The 19,955-nt window shown below is 41.7% G+C and overlaps 1 protein-coding gene across 1 annotated transcript; it reads left to right on the top strand.

The window, feature by feature from the left end:
• The first annotated feature begins 10,786 nt into the window (after positions 1-10,786).
• On the top strand, positions 10,787-19,054 carry tbx22 (T-box transcription factor 22). Its single transcript, XM_022212190.2, has 8 exons — positions 10,787-11,413; positions 11,807-12,062; positions 13,249-13,350; positions 13,427-13,601; positions 16,352-16,516; positions 17,328-17,392; positions 17,633-17,718; positions 17,797-19,054. The coding sequence occupies exons 1-8, from the start codon at positions 11,275-11,277 to the stop codon at positions 18,324-18,326; spliced, it is 1,518 nt and encodes a 505-aa protein (XP_022067882.1). The 5' UTR covers positions 10,787-11,274; the 3' UTR covers positions 18,327-19,054.
• The last annotated feature ends 901 nt before the right edge of the window (positions 19,055-19,955 follow it).

Here is a 19,955-nt window from a genome sequence, read left to right as displayed (position 1 = left end):
AGCAGCCAAACTCTGACAGTTTAACCTCCCTCAGAGGTCAGTCCTGTTCTTATGGCAGCACAGTCTCCTGCTTCAGCTCAGGACAGCCCTGTATAACCAATCATTCCACTATCCAGGCTCGTTCTGAAGAGATGTGGGAATGAAAGGTCCGATTAGAGCCTGCTGGAAGTATTCAGCGTACAGTCTCCACCCCGCCCGGCCCATCACCCCAGCCGGCGGCCCCTTCCAACCAGCCCCTCTCCCCTCGGCCCTGCGCTGCTCAGAGCTGTGATTGGCATGTGAATTACAGTGTGTGGTGATGATAATAAGAGTGCTAACCGGGGCCAGGCCTGCGTCTTCCAGCCAGCAGCCAATCCCAGCTGGCACAGCCTGAAAGACGGCCGCTGCCACCATCTGAAGAGGCAAATAAAAATGACAAGCTAACTGTTAAAGAACTGCTGATTTTTCACATGTTGTTTTAAAAGCTTTTGTGACCGTGCCAGGTTTTCCCCCCCCCCCAACTATTTCTCTCTTTTCTCTCAATTTTCACTCTTCTTCTGCCCCCACCTCACCAACCACATCCAGATATGTGAAACCCCTCATTTATCAGAGAAATCTAAAAATATTTCCCCTCCGCTGTGGTGCGGTTTTGATCAAAAATATTTGTGTTCAGAGTGATTGTGTTCAGCAGGACAAAAACAGATAAAGACATGTGTGACTGTGGGGTCCTTCAACAACCTTCCACCACATGCACGCAAAACGATGGATTTCCCCTCAATAATTACTACTTCCCCTCACCATACATGTTAACAACACCAAAAGAAGCCCTCAACACATATCAAACTCCTGCGTAAGTCTGCTAACAATCCAGAAGTGTGTTTTTGTTGGAGCATTGCTCACCTTTATGCTTTATTTTATCCAAATAGTGAAAAATCATGTGCTAGTTACACATTATAGTATTAGGAAATTGCACACTAACACCCTGCGGATTAGTTTTCCACCCCTTGACATCCTTCTGGGAAGAAGAATTCTCATTCCCAGAGCTGTATTCCCAAATCCCAAATCCCCAGAGCCCCGTGGATGCCGGTGCCCTGTTCAATCAGATTCCTGCTTGGCAGAAATGCCCGTCTGGGACGTCCGAGACGGAGAGAAGACGCTCCACGGAGATCCTCACATGCACAGTCTGACTCTCATTATCAATTACGTCTGTTTTTGTTTCTTTTTACCGCAGCCATTAACCACATGGTTACTGGCAGTGTGAGAGAAAGCGAGAGAGCAGGGAAGAGAGAGACTGGGAGAGAGAGAAAAGGCAATTTTCATCAAAAAGAATTAGCTATCCAAACAAGTGAGATGAATGTGCCATGGAGTCAGCTTCACAGTTGGCCTCATGAAAGCATTGTGGACAGATGAAGATCTATATGTGTTTAATAGGAAGAGGGTGAGTAGCAAGGGATAACTCAAGGCTTAGGAGGAGAAAAGAGGGAGGGAGAGGGAGAAGATAATTCACAACACACTTGTGGTGAGAGGAGGAGGCTGCATCTTGGCAGGGATGTTACTCTCCTTCACTGTTTTTTCTCCTGCCCTCATCCCTTGTTACCCACCCGACCAGGCAGGAGCAGAAGGAGCCAGTAAAGGCTGGATGCCATGGCACATGAGCCATTAAATCTTCCTACACTGTGGGCAGGGGGAAGGCGGTAGTACCAGGCCTCATGCCCAGGATCCCCTGACGCTGCCAGCCAGAAACCTATAGAGCAGAAGAGCCGCACGGAGGACAAAGAAAAGAGACTCAGACACACTTTTATGTGACCACTGCAACGCTCTCCTACTTGATTCACAGAAAAAGACAAAAGCAGACTTGTAGTTTGCTGCCTCTCTTAGCTTCTAACTAAGAGCAGAAAATGAGCAAATATTTTTTATGCATTTTGAGGCTGACTTTTTTTTTACTCCGTCAAGGTACGGCACAGTTATGTGACAATTGGCGCTTGTTTGTCTGTCTGTGTGCAACATTACTCAAAAATAGACTAACGGATTTGGATGAAATTTTTAGAGACAGTCAGAAATGCCACAAGAATCAACTGATTAGATTTTGGCAGCGATGCGGCTTATAGTCTGGATCCACTGATTTGTTAAAGAGTTCTGTAACATAGTGAGATAGTGTCACGATGTCACTGTAACTACGACAACAGCTGCCTGCTGCGATCACATGATTGTGATCCTACTACAAATCCACCGCTGCAGACTTATCAGGACTCTTCCATTGGAAATCATACAAGGAACAACTGATTAAATTGTGGGGGTGTTTCCAAGTCCCATCAATTCCTGCTACATATTTAGATCCCGTGATTTGGTAAATAATGTACACATTCATAACACACGCCTGTGCTCAGCATGAGGTCATTTTGTTTGTGGGTACATCTACGTTAAAAGGACACATTCTATGGTGCTGTGATTTCTGCCACAAATTTTTTTCAAGATTTCATCCGTCGGAAATGATATGACTGAGCAGCCTTGATCGAGTACTGCACTCTCTGAGTGCTTTTCTTGTTTGATATTTTAATACTAGTGACTTCTTGTACTGAATTGCACCAGCAAATACACTTTGCTACAAATGTGATAGTTTACTAGCCTAGCCGCGCTAGACAACCCACGGCAACGAATTTAATTCTCTGCCAGGGTGGGTCTAGTTACCCTCCATAAGGCTCGAGGCTGGATTCTCCTAAAACTGGCCGGACCAATCACCATGAAGTGTAGAGTCAGAAGGCGGGCGTAATGAAGTGACGACAGAGGCGCGACGATTCTGACAGAAACAACCGGCGCACAATAAGCAGTTATCTTTCGACTCGGCTTTGGCCACAGCCCTTAAAGATTTGAAGCTAAAATTCAACTTGAAAGATAAACAAAGGATGGCATTGAAGTGTTTCATTGAGAAGAAAGACGTATTTGGACTTATGCCGACGGGATATGGCAAATCCTTAATATACCAGTTAGCTCCGCTTGTTGGGAAGCTAATGGGACTTGGCCACACAATCCGCCGGTGCTCTCGGAACTACATCAGCCTTTTCGTTGCGTTGATTGGTTGTATACCTACCCAATTGCTGCAGAGGGATTTGATAGACAACCTTTTTGCCCGCCTCCCTCCCTGTCGAGCTTCCCTAGACCCTTGTGCCGTCAGAAACATGGGATCTAGCATGGCTAGGCTAATAGTTTACCTGAATGTTACTAAATAATACAGTGGGGAAAACAAGTATTGAACGCGTCAACTTTTTTCTCAAGACTCCATTCCTCAACAAAAGACATGTTGAAGCTTGTTTAAAGTTTGCTAAACAGCATCTTGACAAGCCTGTAGAATACTGGGAGAATGTGTCTGGTCAGATGAGACCAAAATTGAACTTTTCGGCTGTCATACTACATACCATGTTTGGAGGAGAAATGGCACTGCACATCACCCAAAAAACACTGTACCAACAGTGAAGTTTGGAGGTGGAAGCATCATGGCATGGGGTTGTTTCTCATCACATGGTACTGGCAAACTTCATATAATTGACGGAGCAATGAATGGAGCCATGTATCGGGAAATTCTTGATATGAATCTGCTGCCATCCACCAGGATGATGAAGATGAGATGTGGCTGGACCTTCCAGCAGGACAACGATCCAAAGCACACGGCAAAGTTGACTCTCAAATGGTTTCAAAAAAGAAAATCAATCTGTTAGAATGGCCTAGTCAATCACCTGACTTAAATCCAATTGAACATTTGTGGAAAGAACTCAAGAAAGGGGTTCACCAGACGGCACCAAAGAATATTCAAGATTTAAAGACAATCTGTGCAGAGGAATGGGCTAAAATCACACCTGAGCAGTGTGGGCGATTAGTTAAAACATACAAGAAGCGTCTGGAAGCTGTCATTGCAAACAAAGGCTTCTCCACCAAGTATTAGATGAGTCTCACTTAGCGTGTTCAATACTTTTTTCCTGTGTTATCGCACTTAATTCCACATAATCATTATTTATGGACCTGAACGTTGTGATTTCTTTTCATGTGTGGATTATTTGAGTTAATATCAATGTCTGGTAGAAATTTTGTTTGAATTGCATCTTTGGAAATAAATGTGATGAGAAAAAAGTTGACGCGTTCAATACTTATTTTCCCCACTGTATAACTGCTACATCTGGAAAGATAACTTATTGTTTTCTTTCTCTTTACACCGTTTCAATTCTCTCTTTAGCAAATCTAGCCTGACTAAACAGTATTAGTGGTTCTGTTTGGCCTCATAACACATGATTCAGTTGTGGTCTTGTAATTAAAGAAAAAGATGCTTGCAGCACAAAGTACAAGTTTACTAAAAATCTGCAGTGTATTCACATAATTTCTAGGAAATAGGGTTGTTTATTCACTGGAGTTTTGAAAACCTTGAATATTACACTTCCCACAATGCAAGCAGGTCTTCATTGGACTGTAGTAAAACTACCACGAAGGAATTTATTTTACAACAAACTGGCTAGTATTCAACATCTGAAGTCACTACACTATTTAATTGTTCATACTGATTTAGAAACAATTTTTAATGTTAGCCCAAGATGATAATTTCATTTTAAAATTGCATTAAATGCACAAAAATATTTTAGGTATGGCTGCATATCTAACAGGTGTATTCCACTTATTTAGACATATTTGAATGTGTGAAAAACTAAGTTAAATGGCTTCATATGATTTAGTTTTAGTCATGAGCACACTTCTTTAGTTGTATAGTAGCCTAAATGGTAGTTTTACTTTTTTTAAAAACAAAGATTATTTAAATTTTAGAAATAAATATACAGGACTACATGATTAGCTCCTAAATGTTTCAGTTTAGCCCCTGAAATATGTTTTCATATCTATTCAGCATTAAAGCTTTAAAAAAAAAGTGACTAAATCCACATAGGGAGGAGGTTGGGGTGGATGGATAGGTCAAACACAAGATTTCACCCAGGAACTTTGTGTCTCATGTGAAAACAAAAGTCAGTATTATTATTTTTTTTGAGGTAAATCAACTTGTCATAAACAGTGCAGTCTTTGTGCATTTAAATTAGAATTACTAAAGTTTTCATTTCACATTACTAGTAATTATTAATCATTAAAGGCAACTATTTCCCTCAATTTTTTGAAGTAAATTCAACTCATATGTGCTTACAGTGTACTATTTTATATAGTACTTAGCCATCCTGCATCTATATATTTGTGTGAAATGCTTTTTATGTGTGAACTAGAAAAGCCTTTCACAGCTTCTGGAACGAGTCCTTAAGTTGTTCTGAAATGAACAAAAACATTTGGTGAGGCAGCTTTTTGCCTTTCATGCTCCAAGTCATTGGAACAGACTGCCAGAGGATTTGAGAGCAGCTGTGTTGATATCTTCAAAGGCCAAGGCTGGCAATATTCAGTATATTTGAAATGTCAACAAATCCAATGTAAAATTAGCTCCAACAGAGCTTTTGTCTGCCTCTCTACTGTCAGCTCCAGATCTGTTCCAGTAGTTAGTTCTGAAAATGTGCATCTAAAATAAAAAAGGCCAGTAATGTAGCAAAACAGGTGACTTTGGCAAATGTGACATAAATAGTGCTAAAATAATGTGAATTAATGATTTGGGTGGGATTTCTTGCAGCTGATGTGCAGGATGTTCCACGTGGTTTTGACTTAAAATAAACCACAGTGCCCTTATTCTTTGATGCGAAGAAGCATATCAGCTGGCGCATCTATTGTTGTGTGCTTTTAAATGAGGACAGGAAGAGATTACATTGGGCTTCGGATACACAAGCAACCTTTGTTAGCAGATCAGTTGATCTTTTGTGGCTTTTCCTATTAGAGCTGTTGATAAGACTTTAGATCAAATTAAAGTGAAAATCCCTTTTGGCTCTTTTTCTTTCAGTTATTTTTTTCTCTTTTTAATGTTTTTCAGTCTTTTATCTTGATTGTTTTGTTCACATTTTTGTTACTTTTCCTCAGCAATCTGTAAAACAGTTGGATTTGCACTAACTTGTTTGAAAGATGCCTCACAAATAACAGGAATGCAGGGCGTTAAACAGGTAAGACTTTCCTATTTCTCATCCAGACATCAAGACGGCAATCAAAAGAAATCATAAAGCAAATTTCTCTCATTGACAGATAATCTGAGGAGAGTATTTGGATTCATTCCAACAGCAAATCAAGTGGCAGCTATGCTGGCAGACACAGTCCATTAACTCCTACAGGCAGAGAAGGATGTGATCAGCATCTTCTGTCAGAGCTGCTAAAGAAGTACCAGAGAGACTTTGCTCCTGAGGATTCCTGCAGGGACTTGACAGCCTGAGAGACGCCGAGGACCTCCGACAGCTGAGCTTTACCCCCTGAGAGAGGGACAAGACGGAGGTTATGAGGAGCAGATGTGACACACACACTCGTACATAAATACATGCACACATCATGGAGCTGATGACATGTCAGGGTCAGAGGAATTTGTCACTCTGTAATTGGTCGCGTTGTGAAAAGCTTTGACTAGTTCCCTTTGATCTGTTCCTGCTCCTCTGTCTTCCTACTCATTGTTCTTCACATTTTCAGCAACAACAATATAAATACACAACAAACAGCTCAATGCCTGATCTAATGTAGCTATTAGGGATGTTAATAATTACTGATTAAAAATATAGTTAGCCCAGAAATCCTATTAATTCAAACAATTACACAACAATGTACAAAAATGAGTTAAGTTTGGTTGCATTGCTATCAAATGTATTCTCCCAATTTAGATATATTTCAGTGTAGTTCAATGGCATAAAATGGTGAAGTTACAGTCAATACTCTTTATCTCCATAGAGCTGCAAAGGAGACCAAATAGGGAAATTACTTTTAATGACAACTGCAATGTTATTGAAGGCGGAGTCATGGTAATTTAGTGGAACAAACGATAAGTGATACGACATTATTAGCTCCTAAATGGGTCATTTCAAAACTGGAGGACATTTTACGTCCCACCCATCAAATTTCAAATAATCTATGTACAAAATACTAAAACATGCAGTTGTTGTGTAAATGTTCTTGTCCTGAGACCAAATCTAAAAAAACTAGGAGAAAAAAATGTTTGAAAATATTTTTTAAAACCTCAAATAAGTCTGGAGTTCACCCTAAAATGCCATTTTTCTCTTGTCCCACCCCCTTGATGGCAAATTGAATCTCAAATAAAACGGCAAAAATGAAATTTAGATCTCCTTATTTTCATTGATGTCTTTTGTAATTGTGGGAGCATTTTTTAATCAACATAATATTTTAAATAATTATCATGCATGGAATTTTTAGCTGGTAGAAGAAGAAGAAAACTGAATCACAAGATATGCGGAAATTAACATCATCAAACAGTTTTCCTAAAGAATGGGTAGAGCAAAGCTATGTCCTCTCTTCTACTTTTCATATTTTCATAACATCGTAAGCCTTGATTGAATGTCTCACTACCTGATATTATCAGGATGAGACAAATTATTTTTTCTTTTTTCCATCAGTCAGTTTGTTCTCTTGGTCAGCAGTAACAGCTAGCTAAATATCTAGCTTCTGCTGCTGAGAAAAAGCTAACATTAGCATGGATTAGCATCCCTGTTACTGTGATTAGAGTAGGGTTAGCAAACAACAAATAAAACATGGAATAAAAATAGGACCACTGACATGTAAGCTGAGCATTTGATGGATATGGAGCAGAAAAATTGTAAAAGATAAGGCTTATTTTTCAAACATTTTGAAGCCCAAATGTCCTCCAATTCTGGAATGACCCGAAAATTTCAATGCTTCTTCTGAGAAATCACACTTTTATGTCAATTCAGTATCGCAGTGAAGGGAGAAATTTGCATTTTAGGGCTTTCTGGCAGAAAGACTTGCCTTTATGAAGTTAGGTGAGGTCCATAGGGATGATATTGTGGTGGCTAAATGTGTCAAGACAGAAGAAGAAGGTCATGCATGTCAGAAAATGTACTTTACATTAGCTGTAGTCACCATTTGTGCTACTACTGTAGGTGGAACCTCTTACTGTTTAATAGGATGGAAGACTGAATTTCATTTGCTGTGTTTAACACTGTAGTGACCAGAGGAGGTGGTTTCACGTTTAGCTAGCAAGGGCCACCATGACAGAGACTTTTGTAGTAGCTAATGCCCTGCAGTCAGTTTATGAAGACAAGTCTGATATTACTAGGACAATGTTTATGTCGCTGAATGGTTAAATGTCAATGACTTCATCGGCAAATGGAAAAAGGTCCACTATACCTGATACATTATCATGATTAGCGATTATTGATTGATCATGCAGGTATTAGTTAAGCACATTGTTTAAGAATTTGTATCCATAGTAACTAGAAAACCAACTTTAGAAACAATTAGCATATCCTTGCCTTAGCAGTGTATGCGTGTCTGTTGTCCAGGTGAGCTTTTATTCAAGTCCAATGCAGAGAACTCACATCCCATTAGTGCCACAATACACTAAGTGTGCACAGCGTTCTGCGTTCAAACACTCTCCAAAAGTCACAGCAGACTGGTGGTGGAAGTTTGACGTCTGGCAGTGAGCGGGCATCCGCTCCAGCAGCTCATGCCCAGAATAACCCTCATACACACTTGCACAACAACACGCACACACACACTAACTGCTCAGCATCAGGATCCAACTTAAAACAAACCATCAGGGGGCCGTCACATCCATTCAGCACTGAGCTGCAGACAGACAGGCCTGTTTATAAACACACACGCACAGATACATTTAAAGTTGTGAGCGTGTGCACGTATACAGTACAGACAGACGCCTCGCATGGCTGCACTGCTGGTCGTGATTACTGTTTGGGCACCGGCCTGCAGCTCCAAACACACACACTTTCAGCTGCACCAAGCCACAGTGAAAAACAAATGACACTGAATAAATAAAGCATCTGTACTGAAATAGAGAAAAATACCTAATTTAATAAAGAGGAGGGGGAGGAAGACGGATTTTAGCTCAACTTAACTTGAGCTAGAGTTTTATTTGGGTGTATTCAAGACCTTCCATACCACCAGGCTTCATTGGCAAACCAATTATCCGCAAATGATTATCAATCAGACTACAAATCAGCAGCATGCCAGCGAGCCTGAAGGCGCAAAATGATGGGAAAGCCTAATTGCAAACTGGTCATCAAACTTCCGCATGAATGGGAACCTGAGGCCTCTCTAAATTGGATTTGAGTCTCTTGTTTCCGCCAAACCGCCGTATTGTGCTTAATAAGAGGAAACATGTGCGCCAAGTATCCCTGAACGGGACAAACGCAGATTTGCACTGGATTACGAATCAGAAAGCAGCGAGAAGGAGCTTCCTGTTGTGCTTAGCAAAGGCAGGCGAGGCGATCACAGGCCTGCACGCCCGTCATCACTCCACTGACATCCCATAATCCCATGAGGAAGATTTATGAGCTGACTGCTGCAGACAGAATGGAAAAGCAATCGCTCAGGGAAACTACACAGGCTATTTCTATCAGTTTTTCGCGTTTTATTGTAATGAAAGGCAGCAGCAGCAGCAGCAGCAGCGGGGCCTTTACGCGCGCAGCCAGCTTTGCGCATTTTCCTTTCGCAGGACGCAGCGTTTGAGATGCACTTTGTGACAGTTTTGAAAGAGAAGTTTGGAAAGAATAAACACGGATCCAGGCCGCAGTCCTTAAACAGGTTATGATGACAGAGAACATGTGATTCCGGTTGGTCATAGTTCTCCATTTCCCGGCTGTTGTCAGAGATTTCCATCACCAACCAAACCAACCGTGCCGTAAACACAGCCCTCATTTGTTTTCTCCTCACAGCAATTATAGCATGTGATTAAAAAACATTTTAAATAGAGCCTTCGCTGACTTGTATTTGTGTAAAGCGGATCTATTTCATGTCGAGCAGTAATGTAATAATCCCGAGCTGTCATTACAGCCCAGTTTTCCCCTGTGCGCCAAACTCCATCTGATCTCCGCATTTATGAGAACCAGACTGACGCACACCCTCACCGGGTACCACAACAGAAAAGGAAGAAGAAAGGGGGGGGGGGGGGGGGGGGGGAATATCCCACTTCTATACCGGAGAACCAGGAGACAAGAGAGCGCTCTAAGGAAAGCCTCCAAATTAATATAGGAAATGTTAGCTTCAACAAAAACGCAGCGAGTTTCACGGAGATATTTTACCTTCCAGATGGTCCGAATTAACAGACTTAAATATTTATGCCTCGACTCCACTTCCAATACTCTAAAAAAATCACTTTATTTATCTGTCGGCTCTCTAAATGGAGGGAAGCAACTTGGAAAACAACTGAAAGGCTTGTTTCTGTTTAAAAATGTTGCCTCGAGGAAAGATGTCTAACAAAATCCCCTTGAACACGTTCTAGACAGACCATAACAGAAAAGCAGATCACTTTTTCAATAGTTGTTTCTTGGCCTAATTCTCTGGCATTTTACTTCTGATAATTTCTTGGACTTGCATAAGATTTCTAAATGGCATAAACTTCATGCACAATACTCCTGAATTTACTAAATTTATCTCTACAAGACAGTGGCGCGTAAAGATGCTCCTACTGGTTGTCCTGGATACTCAACGAACACTGCAAGAAATATCCCTAATTTATTAAGTCTCATTAGTTTATTCCAACTTGAAGGAATTTTTTTTTTAACTCGTTCCCTTTAAAATGATTTAATTGCGAATTGACTCAGGTGTCGCCGGTTGGTGCAGCTGATGACTAATCTGCCTTATTTTGTTGTTCTTTTTTTTTTTAGTATTGGCATGTCTAAAACATCTACTTTAGGCAGAAAAGTAATTTTTTTTTTTCACTTTGGTCGTGGAACATTTTTGCCTTAGGGTCAAGGAATCCGATTTGAAGATCGAGATTAGAGCAAAGATGGATATTTTTTGCAGCGCAGGCCTGTGTGGAGGAATGCGCGCTGCACTCTGCCCTCCCTCTCCGTGACGCCCAGAGGGGAACCAGAGAAACAAGCCTTCAGTGAGACAGAGAGGGAAGGGGAGACGTTGAAACGGATAAAGGGGGGGAGAGAGGGAAATATTGTAGTGAGAAGAGGCGTGACAATAATCAGGACTTTTGGATGAGGGCGCGCGTCTCGGCGAACACATGGGAACGCACCGGATCAATTACGCAGCGTCACGGAGCCGCTGTGAGAGAAGAGGGGCGCCCTGAGGTGCTGCTGCTGGTGCTTATTCTCCCCCGTCTTGGTCTGACTGACCCGGGACACCGAACCCTGTGCGGGACAAAGTCAAAATTCAGGCGGATATACGGCTCGTGGAGACGGTGTCTTCGGCAGAATGCAGGGCCTGAGCTCCCGGGCTCACGCGTTTTCGGTGGAGGCGCTGGTCGGGAAACCCTGCAAGAGGATGAAAGTTTCGGAGGGACTCGAGCCAAGTTCTGCTGGAGACACGAGCGGAGACAGGAGCATCTTCACCGGTGAGACACAAGGACACGGATGTTGAATTTTCAGCAGCATGTCTGCTTTTGGTTCCAAACATTTTACGCAGTTTGGAGTTCAGTAAAACGCACAACAAAAGTTTTTCATCTTCAGGCCACATTCACTTCCATGTTACTTTCACAGCTTTAATAAATTTAATTTAAAGCCCAAATGACAATATCAAAACTACTTTAGAGGAAAAAGGTTTGCAAATATCAAACACCTCAACAAAGTTTCATGAAACAATATTCTGGTATTCAAAAAATAAAAAAGTTTCGTCAAAATAAAAATAAAAAAATCACTAAAGTTGCAGCTAAATCTCTTTTAACAAAAGTGAAAATTTCTCAACATCTTCCCCCTTTTTTCCTCCTTTTTTCTTTTGCATTTTTCAGGGCAGCACGAATATCCCAACAGTCAGCTGAAGAGCGCAGGTTCAACAGCGGGGAGGCCGGAGGACTCCTCCTGTGACCCGCAGAAGCAGACGGTCAGCTCAAGGACCGAACCCTCGGACAAGGCCTGCGAAGAGAACAAGCCGAAGGAGAGCGACTGCCGGCCGGACAGAGAGGTCCGAGTAGAGCTGCAGGGCTCCGAGCTGTGGAAGAGATTCTACGAGATCGGCACCGAGATGATCATCACTAAAGCTGGCAGGTAGAAAGACAGAGGGAAAAAAGACAGATTTTAGTGGGATCTGTAGCTGTTATTGTGAAGGAATGTGGCCTTTTACTGGCTTTATGCTATGCTCTGCAGATTTGTTTTGCCTTACAGGTTGAAAGGAGAAGTTATCTGCAAGATATAGTTTGGTCTGTATGAGACGATTTATGTATTTATTTTGAGAAAGTTTAACTTCAATTAAACAAAAATCCAACTTTCTGATGAGATCGAGGTTATGAGCAGCAATTTGAAGAAAAAAAATGAAATAAAACTCGGTTTTGTTGCGTAGAAATACTATTTTCTGCGTCAGGGCCGTGACTGTTTAAACAAGGACCACCTATCTGCTTTTTATTTCAGTTAATGCTCCTTTTATCTGTTATGATTCATATAAATTAGTCTTTATCAGTGTGTGATATGATTTTTACATGAACTGTTCTGCGGTCACAGGTGCGTCTTTATCAGGTGTAAAAAGGCGCCGCAGCCAATTAGAGGGGAGCAGAAGAACTGGCAGTTTTATGCTTTCTAAACAAATGAACTGGGAATTATCGAGGCTAACTGAAAGTGTCATTTTTTTTACCTTGTCCCTGGTAAACATGCAAAATTATATCATTTCACCACATGGGAGTCCTGGCTCTTATTTTGAAAAAACCGAAAAATGCGGAAAGAAATAAAACGAATTCTTACATTTAATGGAACTGAATTTTAAACATTTGCAAGCAGACCTGTTGGATGTGACACAGGACTGCCAACTGCATGAGGAAACCTTGTGACACAGAGATTTTTCCGGGTGTAGGTCGATTAAATTATCTTGATGTTTCAGTTTCAAAGACATTCATTTACGGTCCGCTATCAGCCATGTGCGTCCTCCTCTGTTCCTCCAGAAATGAGTTAATGGAACATAACTACTTGCTGAAATCTCGGTTCCGTTTATTCAATTACCGAGAACACAACCTATAAATCTCGGCAGTGAAGATGCCCTCAAGGCCTCTCGAGGTCCCTGAACGTTCCTCTGAACTTGGCTGATACAGGCAGGAAAGTTTTTTTTCTGCCTGGTTTTGTGCCATATTATAATGGGAAATCCATGACATCTCTGTCTGTTTCAAAAATATTTCACAACTATTTTCTTATTTCTAATTGCAAAAAATAAAAATGTTCTACGCTTCTTCTTCTTTCTTTTCTTCAGGAGAATGTTTCCCTCTGTGCGCGTAAAAGTGCGCAACCTGGACCCTTGCCAGCAGTACTACATCGCAATGGACGTCATGCCGGTGGACTCCAAACGCTACAGGTGCGAGTTTAGGAAATTATTCCAACGTATATGCTTCCATCTGCCCGTTTTCTTACACGTATCCACCCCTCCTCAGGTACGTGTACCACAGCTCGCAGTGGATGGTGGCTGGAAACACGGACCACTCGTGCATTTCCCCGCGCCTCTACGTGCATCCGGACTCGCCGTGCGCAGGAGAGACGTGGATGCGGCAAGTCATCAGCTTTGACCGGGTCAAACTCACCAACAACGAGATGGACGACAAGGGACATGTAGGTAACAGATGAGCTGCTTCCTCTTTCTCTGTGCTGAAAAGAGTGGATCAAACTGATATGATATGATAGATAGATAGATAGATAGATATTTTATAAATCCCCTTGAGGAAATGCAAGGTATCCAGTAGCTCACAAAAGTTGGGAAACCATTATGTAAATGTTCTGGTAGAAGAAATAAAGTGCGTAAATTTGTCTTACAGAAAAAATAAATTGCATAAATCTTGCTTGTAGAAGAAAAAAAATGCGTAAATATTACTTACAGAAAAAATAAAGTGCATAAATCTTGTAGAAGAAAAAAGTGCATAAATCTTTCTTAGAAGAAAAATGCGTAAATATTACTTATAGAAAAAATAAAGTGCATAAGTCTTGCTTATAGAAGAAAAAAATGCCTAAATCTTGCTGCTAAAAAGAAATAAGGTGCAAAACTTGTGCTGGTAGAAGATTAAGTTAAGGTGCAAGAAATAACAGTTGGTGCTGGTACAATAAAATGAGAATATTAAGCGGTGTAAATTCTGTACAACAATATAATTATGATAATAATAGTAATGATAATAATCAGCACATAAAATGGGTGCTTGGATCCCAGGTCATGTTGTTTATTATTCCATGTATCCTTGATTTGTATTTAAAATGTAGTTTTCTTTATATTTTGAATAGAATAGAATACGTACTTGATTGATCCTAACATGGAAATTATTTGTAACAGCAGCATTTAATACACAGACAGCCCACAAACCCAACGAACACCAACCAGTAGTTTAAATGTTGATCTACTAGTCACATATCTGTAATAGTTAGAACAAATATACATAAAAGTTAAAACATATACACAGCATACTCACAAATTAAAGATATTGATAGGAATTACTGAGAATTGAAAAGTCTGATTGCAGCTGGTCAGAAAAACATCCTGTTGCGCTCAGACCTGCACTGAGGAGGAATTAATCTGTGACTGAAGGTGCTCTCCTGCAGCCCTTCCAGACTGTGTATGGGTGAGAAGCGTTGTTCACAGTGTGCTGCTGGTGTCTGTAAGCACAGCACCAGTATCTGCTTCAGTCCTCCTTAAATCACTCTAATACACACCTTGAAGGTCTGTTGAGTTAAAACTAGAGAGAGGAATTACAATTCCTGTCTTGGCTCCAAAACTTCCTGTGAAGAATCAGTGATGTGCAGATGTGGTGACCATTGAGGCCCTAAGAGGCTTTCGACCTAATCCTCGTGTTTATGAAACTGCCCTGGCATTTGTGTGTACGGGACGTTCACTGTTCCAACGTAGGATTCAGAAACTCTGTTTTCACTTGAGCTGAGACTTACTCCTCTAAAGCAGCCTCATAATCCCTGATACTCTTGTGGTCACTTTATGGCCTCTTTGGAAGCGTGTCATTTAGCTCGTTTTAGTTTTAAACACCGATAAAGTTTATTGTAGTACCTTCCTTAAACATATTCCTGTTTAATACTGTGTTTGTCTGTGCAGCTGCTTTGTGTACTTTTTAAAATAATCTGTTAACTCCACGGTGAAACCTCAGATATATTACATCACTATATATATATTTATTTGGCTTCTCTTCCAGAGTGAAGAGTTCAAACGTGTTTATTTGTGCATATATATATATATATATATATATATCTTAAAAATGTCCTTTTTTTTTTTGAAAGAAAAGCTTTTTTTTTCAATGAAGATAACAGTCAATTAATCAGAAATACAGTCTAGACAATGTGGTAAATGACTATTCTAGCTGGAAACGGCTGATTTTTAAAATGTTATATCTCCATAGGGGTACAGAGGAACATTTCCAGCGTCCATCACTCCTGTGTTCTAATGCTACATTGTGTTAGCTAATGGTGTTGAAATGCTAAATGATGATTAGAAAACCCTTGTGCAGTTATGCTCGCACACAAATAATAATGTCACAAATTACTAAGAAACATAATGTGCCGCAAAAGCTTTACTATGAGCTGCAAAAATACCTTTTTGGAAATCAGTTTCAAGTAACTTCTTGTGCATGTGAGAGAAGATCAGCGCTGAGATCGAATTGATTTTAGTGAAATAGTTATTAAGTTATTACTGATATGCTCTATTAACTTAAATGATATGTGTTGATTTATTTGTTTTGTTTATGGAATTGCACATTTTGGCTAAATCTACATTACATTTATTACAGTCTGTGCATTATTGTGTTTTATAGACAACAATGCATGTTTGACTTTAAAATGTTTTGTTCCTTTATCATGTTACTTTTATGAGTCTACTGTAGTTCATTTGTGTAAGTGTAACAGAAAAGATTTAAGCAGAGAAAAACATGAAAAACCAATTTTCTGAGATTTTTTACAATTAATATTTTTTAAAGTAATTCAAAACAGAAGCTTTGGCAACAAACTACTGGACTACTAACTGAACAACAGAGCCAAGTAGTTAGTCAGCAGGCTAAATAAACTAGCTTAACGACAGAAAGCAAATACTGGAAACTGTTAGGAAAAGCAGTTCATTTTAAAATAAAAGCTGAATTCTTTTTTAACTGTTGTTATGACAAAAGCAGCAATTTGATGATGCTTTAAGATTCAGTAAATTCTATTTTCTCAGTTTTCTTCCCTTTTATTGACTAAACAATTCGTTAAAATAATTGATTCTGAGATAAATAGCTAAAATAATCACGAGTCACAGTCCTATTTGTTTGTGACCAAAGTTTTGTTAGCTAGCAGAGGTTACCTGCTAAAAATTTAATATCCTTTTCATCTTCTTGATCCAGATTATTCTTCAGTCGATGCACAAATACAAGCCACGTGTCCACATCATCCGGCACAACCCTCGGATGGATTTGTCTCAGATCCAGTCGCTGCCTGCTGAGGGAGTTCACAGCTTCTCCTTCCCAGAAACCGAGTTCACCACCGTCACAGCTTATCAGAATCAACAGGTAACTCTAAAAAACACTGCATTAGCCTATAAAGCAGTAGAACACTGTGTAGCATCATCCTGAACATGCGTTTTCAAATTAAGCACTAAAGATAAACTGAGAATGTTGGTTCTGTTCTTTAAGCTAAAAAAAATGTAATATTTTATAGAAATGAGCCAGTAACTCTATTACTAATTTACAGTTCCCATCCTCTGTGTGCCAGAAAAATTCAAAAAGCAGATGTTTGGTCTTTGTCAGCGACACAGTGGTCGTTACGATGATCCCGTCAACAGCTCGGGCTCTTTGACCTCCCATTAAATGTTTGAATCTGCACATTGTGCAGCTGATGAGGCCTAATTCCATGCGGTCTCAGCGAAATCATAAATTTACGGTGTCTTGGTTTTCTGCCGGGGCCAGATTCTCAGAGCGGGTGTGTGTGTTCCTGTGCAGGGGAGCTGACCCTGCTGCTGGCTACCATTCCTGCAGTAACAGAGCCGTCCACCGGGACTACCAGCTCTTTTCATCAGGGCTCATTTTACTATCAGTGAACGTATTATTACAGAAACTCAGTAACGAGCTGTGACTGTGCCGACTGTTGGAGTCCACAGCCTATTAAAGTGCCGAATAAAACTCCGTGACCCCCAACCCCCTTTTCTCCAAGAGCCCTGTTTGACATGGCTGATCGCCCTGGGTGCTGCTGGGAGATGCAGTCCCAGAGGGGGGAGCTGTGCCACTCTCCACGCTGTTGTAAAGCTGAGCTCATTGTTAGCTTAACACGTCAGCGGCTGACACGTCCCCTCTAACCCATGTCTGTTCCTCTCTCCCGGGCAAGATCACAAAACTGAAGATCGACAGGAACCCTTTCGCCAAAGGCTTCAGAGATCCAGGAAGGAATAGGTACAGAACAACCTCACTGAACACTTCTTTTTTTTTTTAACTTCAGAAAGCACTCCACTAAAGGACCCAAGAGGGATTTTAAGTTCAACCTCTGAAATTTGAAGCCACATAAAACCTTCAAATAAAACCAAACTGTGTAGTGCAGAATTTCACACCTCTCAGAATCAATATTTAAATACCTGGAATAACATTTGTCGCTGCTTTTACAGTATATATGTGGGTGTGTGTTTGTATGAACAGGGGGGTTTTGGATGGCCTGTTGGAGTCATATCCCTGGAGAGGCCCTCTCAGTTTGGACTTCAAGCCTTTCACCATACAGCTCCAAGGTAGCGGCTCTTTTTCCTCCTCTGGTCCAAACTGAGGTTTTTGTTTTTTAATGTTGTGGTTCTGACGTCTGTTCACAGGGAGCTCAGCGTCGCCCAGCAGCGGAGTGAAAAGCCTCCTTCCTTTTTCTTCATCCTCGCCCCTTCACCCGTTCTCAGCGCTCACCTGCCAGGACGCCGCTCTCCTCACCCTCCCCCTCTACAGCAAGACGTCCCCCGCCTCACCCGCCATCTCCCCGCTGCCCAGCCGAGCCTTCTCCTCCCTGGGAGCCGACAGACTGAGAGGCCTCCCCCCGCTGCCTCCGCTAGCAGACCTCCCGCTCCTCTCAGCGCTGCAGGGGAAGAAGCCTCCCCACTGCAGGGACCCATGTCCTCACGGGTCTCCGGAGGCCCCCTGCCCCATCCCTCTCCACGGCCCCCTCAGCCCTCAGGGGCCCTCTCTCCTCCCTCGTCTCTCCGACACTGCGGGCCCCTACTGCCTCTACCACTACAGCTTCCCCCTCAACCCCCAACTCACAGCTATTTCCCGGCACGCCAAACTCGCCGAAGACACCACAGACTGTCTGCTGCGCCAGTCTCCGTGGCACCCGACCACCAACCACTGCCTCTGACAGCTGGACCGCACTTGCAGGCTCCGGCCCATTGAGAGCAACAAGCCAAAGCTTATTGCAACAAAACAGAGGGGGACGATTCTCCATTCGAGCGAGACTCAAAAGAGAAGTGCGGCTGCAGGGACGTTTTTGTATTTAAAAAAAACAATTTTATACGCTGTGTTGGATTTACCAGCACATAAAAGTGAACCAGCAGCTCTGCACACGCATCCAGAGGCCAACAGTGGAGTAAACAGAAATATTTCTGTTCAGGCAGGAAGCAGATTTTTATCTGGGACAGAAAGCCCATTTATTTTGCTACACAGAATCTGTCTCTTTCAGTCTCCCTGTTTAACCTCTTCAGTGGTGTTACCAAAGAGCATCAGCAGTACGACCTGAGGTATGTAACATGACAAGGACTGATAAAACTGACCATTATTAAAGTATTTTTCATGTCTTTAAAGATCAATCAAGATAAAAATGTGATTTTCTTCCAGACAAACTTTCAATATGGCTTAAGAAAGTGAAAGATGGAAATACATTCTCCATGTTTCCCAGTTCTGTTGTTGCAAAATGAAACACATGTTGTACCAGAGGAAGTGACTTTGAACAAGAAATGATTATAGGATGGATATTATGTTGTAATTAGCAGCTAGCATTCATTGAAACTGAACAAAGGCGTATTTTGTGTTCCTGAGTTGAATCTCAGTATCAGGCTTGGCCACCCCCCGACTAAAAACATGAGCTCATCAAGTCTCTCTGTGATTTTTAGAGGAAGAAACAACAGCTGCCAGAATTCAGGCAGCCAGTTTCCATTCCTGTGCTTTATTACCAATAATAGGACTAATCAGAGATGCATGGAGGTGAAACGCTTATTCTACCGAGACCTTTATTAGTCTGTTACAGGGCTGGAGCGAGGCTCTGAAACAGTCCAAAGCGGCCGTGTCATCGCTGCTGTGTTGCAATGTTGTTCCAGGATCAACAGAAAATCAATACTGCTGCTTGACTTGTGGAGTCATGGTGAAGGCTTTTCAGAGAAAGGGAATTTCATAAAGAACAGGGAGTCGAATAAAAACCACTCTCTACTGTGGGGAAATATAACGCTGTGTTTTTTTGTCCGAACCAAAGGAGGGCACGCCCGTTCAGCCGCTGATGTGATAATTCCTGCCTTCAGTTCAGACTCTAGACCAATCCTTCCCTCCTTGCATTTCAGCAGAGCTAGGAACAGCGGTTTAGGCAAAGCTGGGGGAAATAGCCTGTTTCCCGACAAACGGTCATAACCAAACAGCAATTTACTTGTCATGGCTGAGCGTGGCATCGAGCTAATGTGCGCTGGACGTGGAAATAGCAGGAAGGAGTTAATTGGAGGCAAAAGGGGGGATGGCCCACGTTTCGGCCAGCGATCAAGTGCAGTGCTATCAAACAGCCTGCCCTTTGTCTGCAGACACACGTAATCTGCGCCGGTTATTTGATACCGTCTGTCATTTCCATGTTTGGCTACGGGGGACAATCATTTTAAACTCCCGACTAATTCCTGATCTTTCAGTTAGGCAAATTGCTTTCATACCGGGAGAGCTGAACTCTGCACCTGCCACTCTCCAGAACAGGAGAGAAACTCATTTTTACATCCCATTACTGCTCTGCCATGTT

Source organism: Acanthochromis polyacanthus, chromosome 10, assembly GCF_021347895.1.
Source record: "Acanthochromis polyacanthus isolate Apoly-LR-REF ecotype Palm Island chromosome 10, KAUST_Apoly_ChrSc, whole genome shotgun sequence".
NCBI classification, from domain to species: Eukaryota; Metazoa; Chordata; class Actinopteri; family Pomacentridae; genus Acanthochromis; species Acanthochromis polyacanthus.
The sequence above is the reverse complement of the archived record's forward strand: the minus strand, read 5'-3'. Positions and strand labels throughout refer to the sequence as shown.

Bases quoted from the DNA above. Each gene is read 5' to 3' on its own strand.
- tbx22 (XM_022212190.2), top strand. From the start codon at position 11,275: ATGCAGGGCCTGAGCTCCCGGGCTCACGCGTTTTCGGTGGAGGCGCTG. The intron at 12,063-13,248 runs GTAGAAAGACAG...TCTTTTCTTCAG, and splicing joins ATCATCACTAAAGCTGGCAG to GAGAATGTTTCCCTCTGTGC. The intron at 17,719-17,796 runs GTAGCGGCTCTT...GTCTGTTCACAG, and splicing joins TTTCACCATACAGCTCCAAG to GGAGCTCAGCGTCGCCCAGC.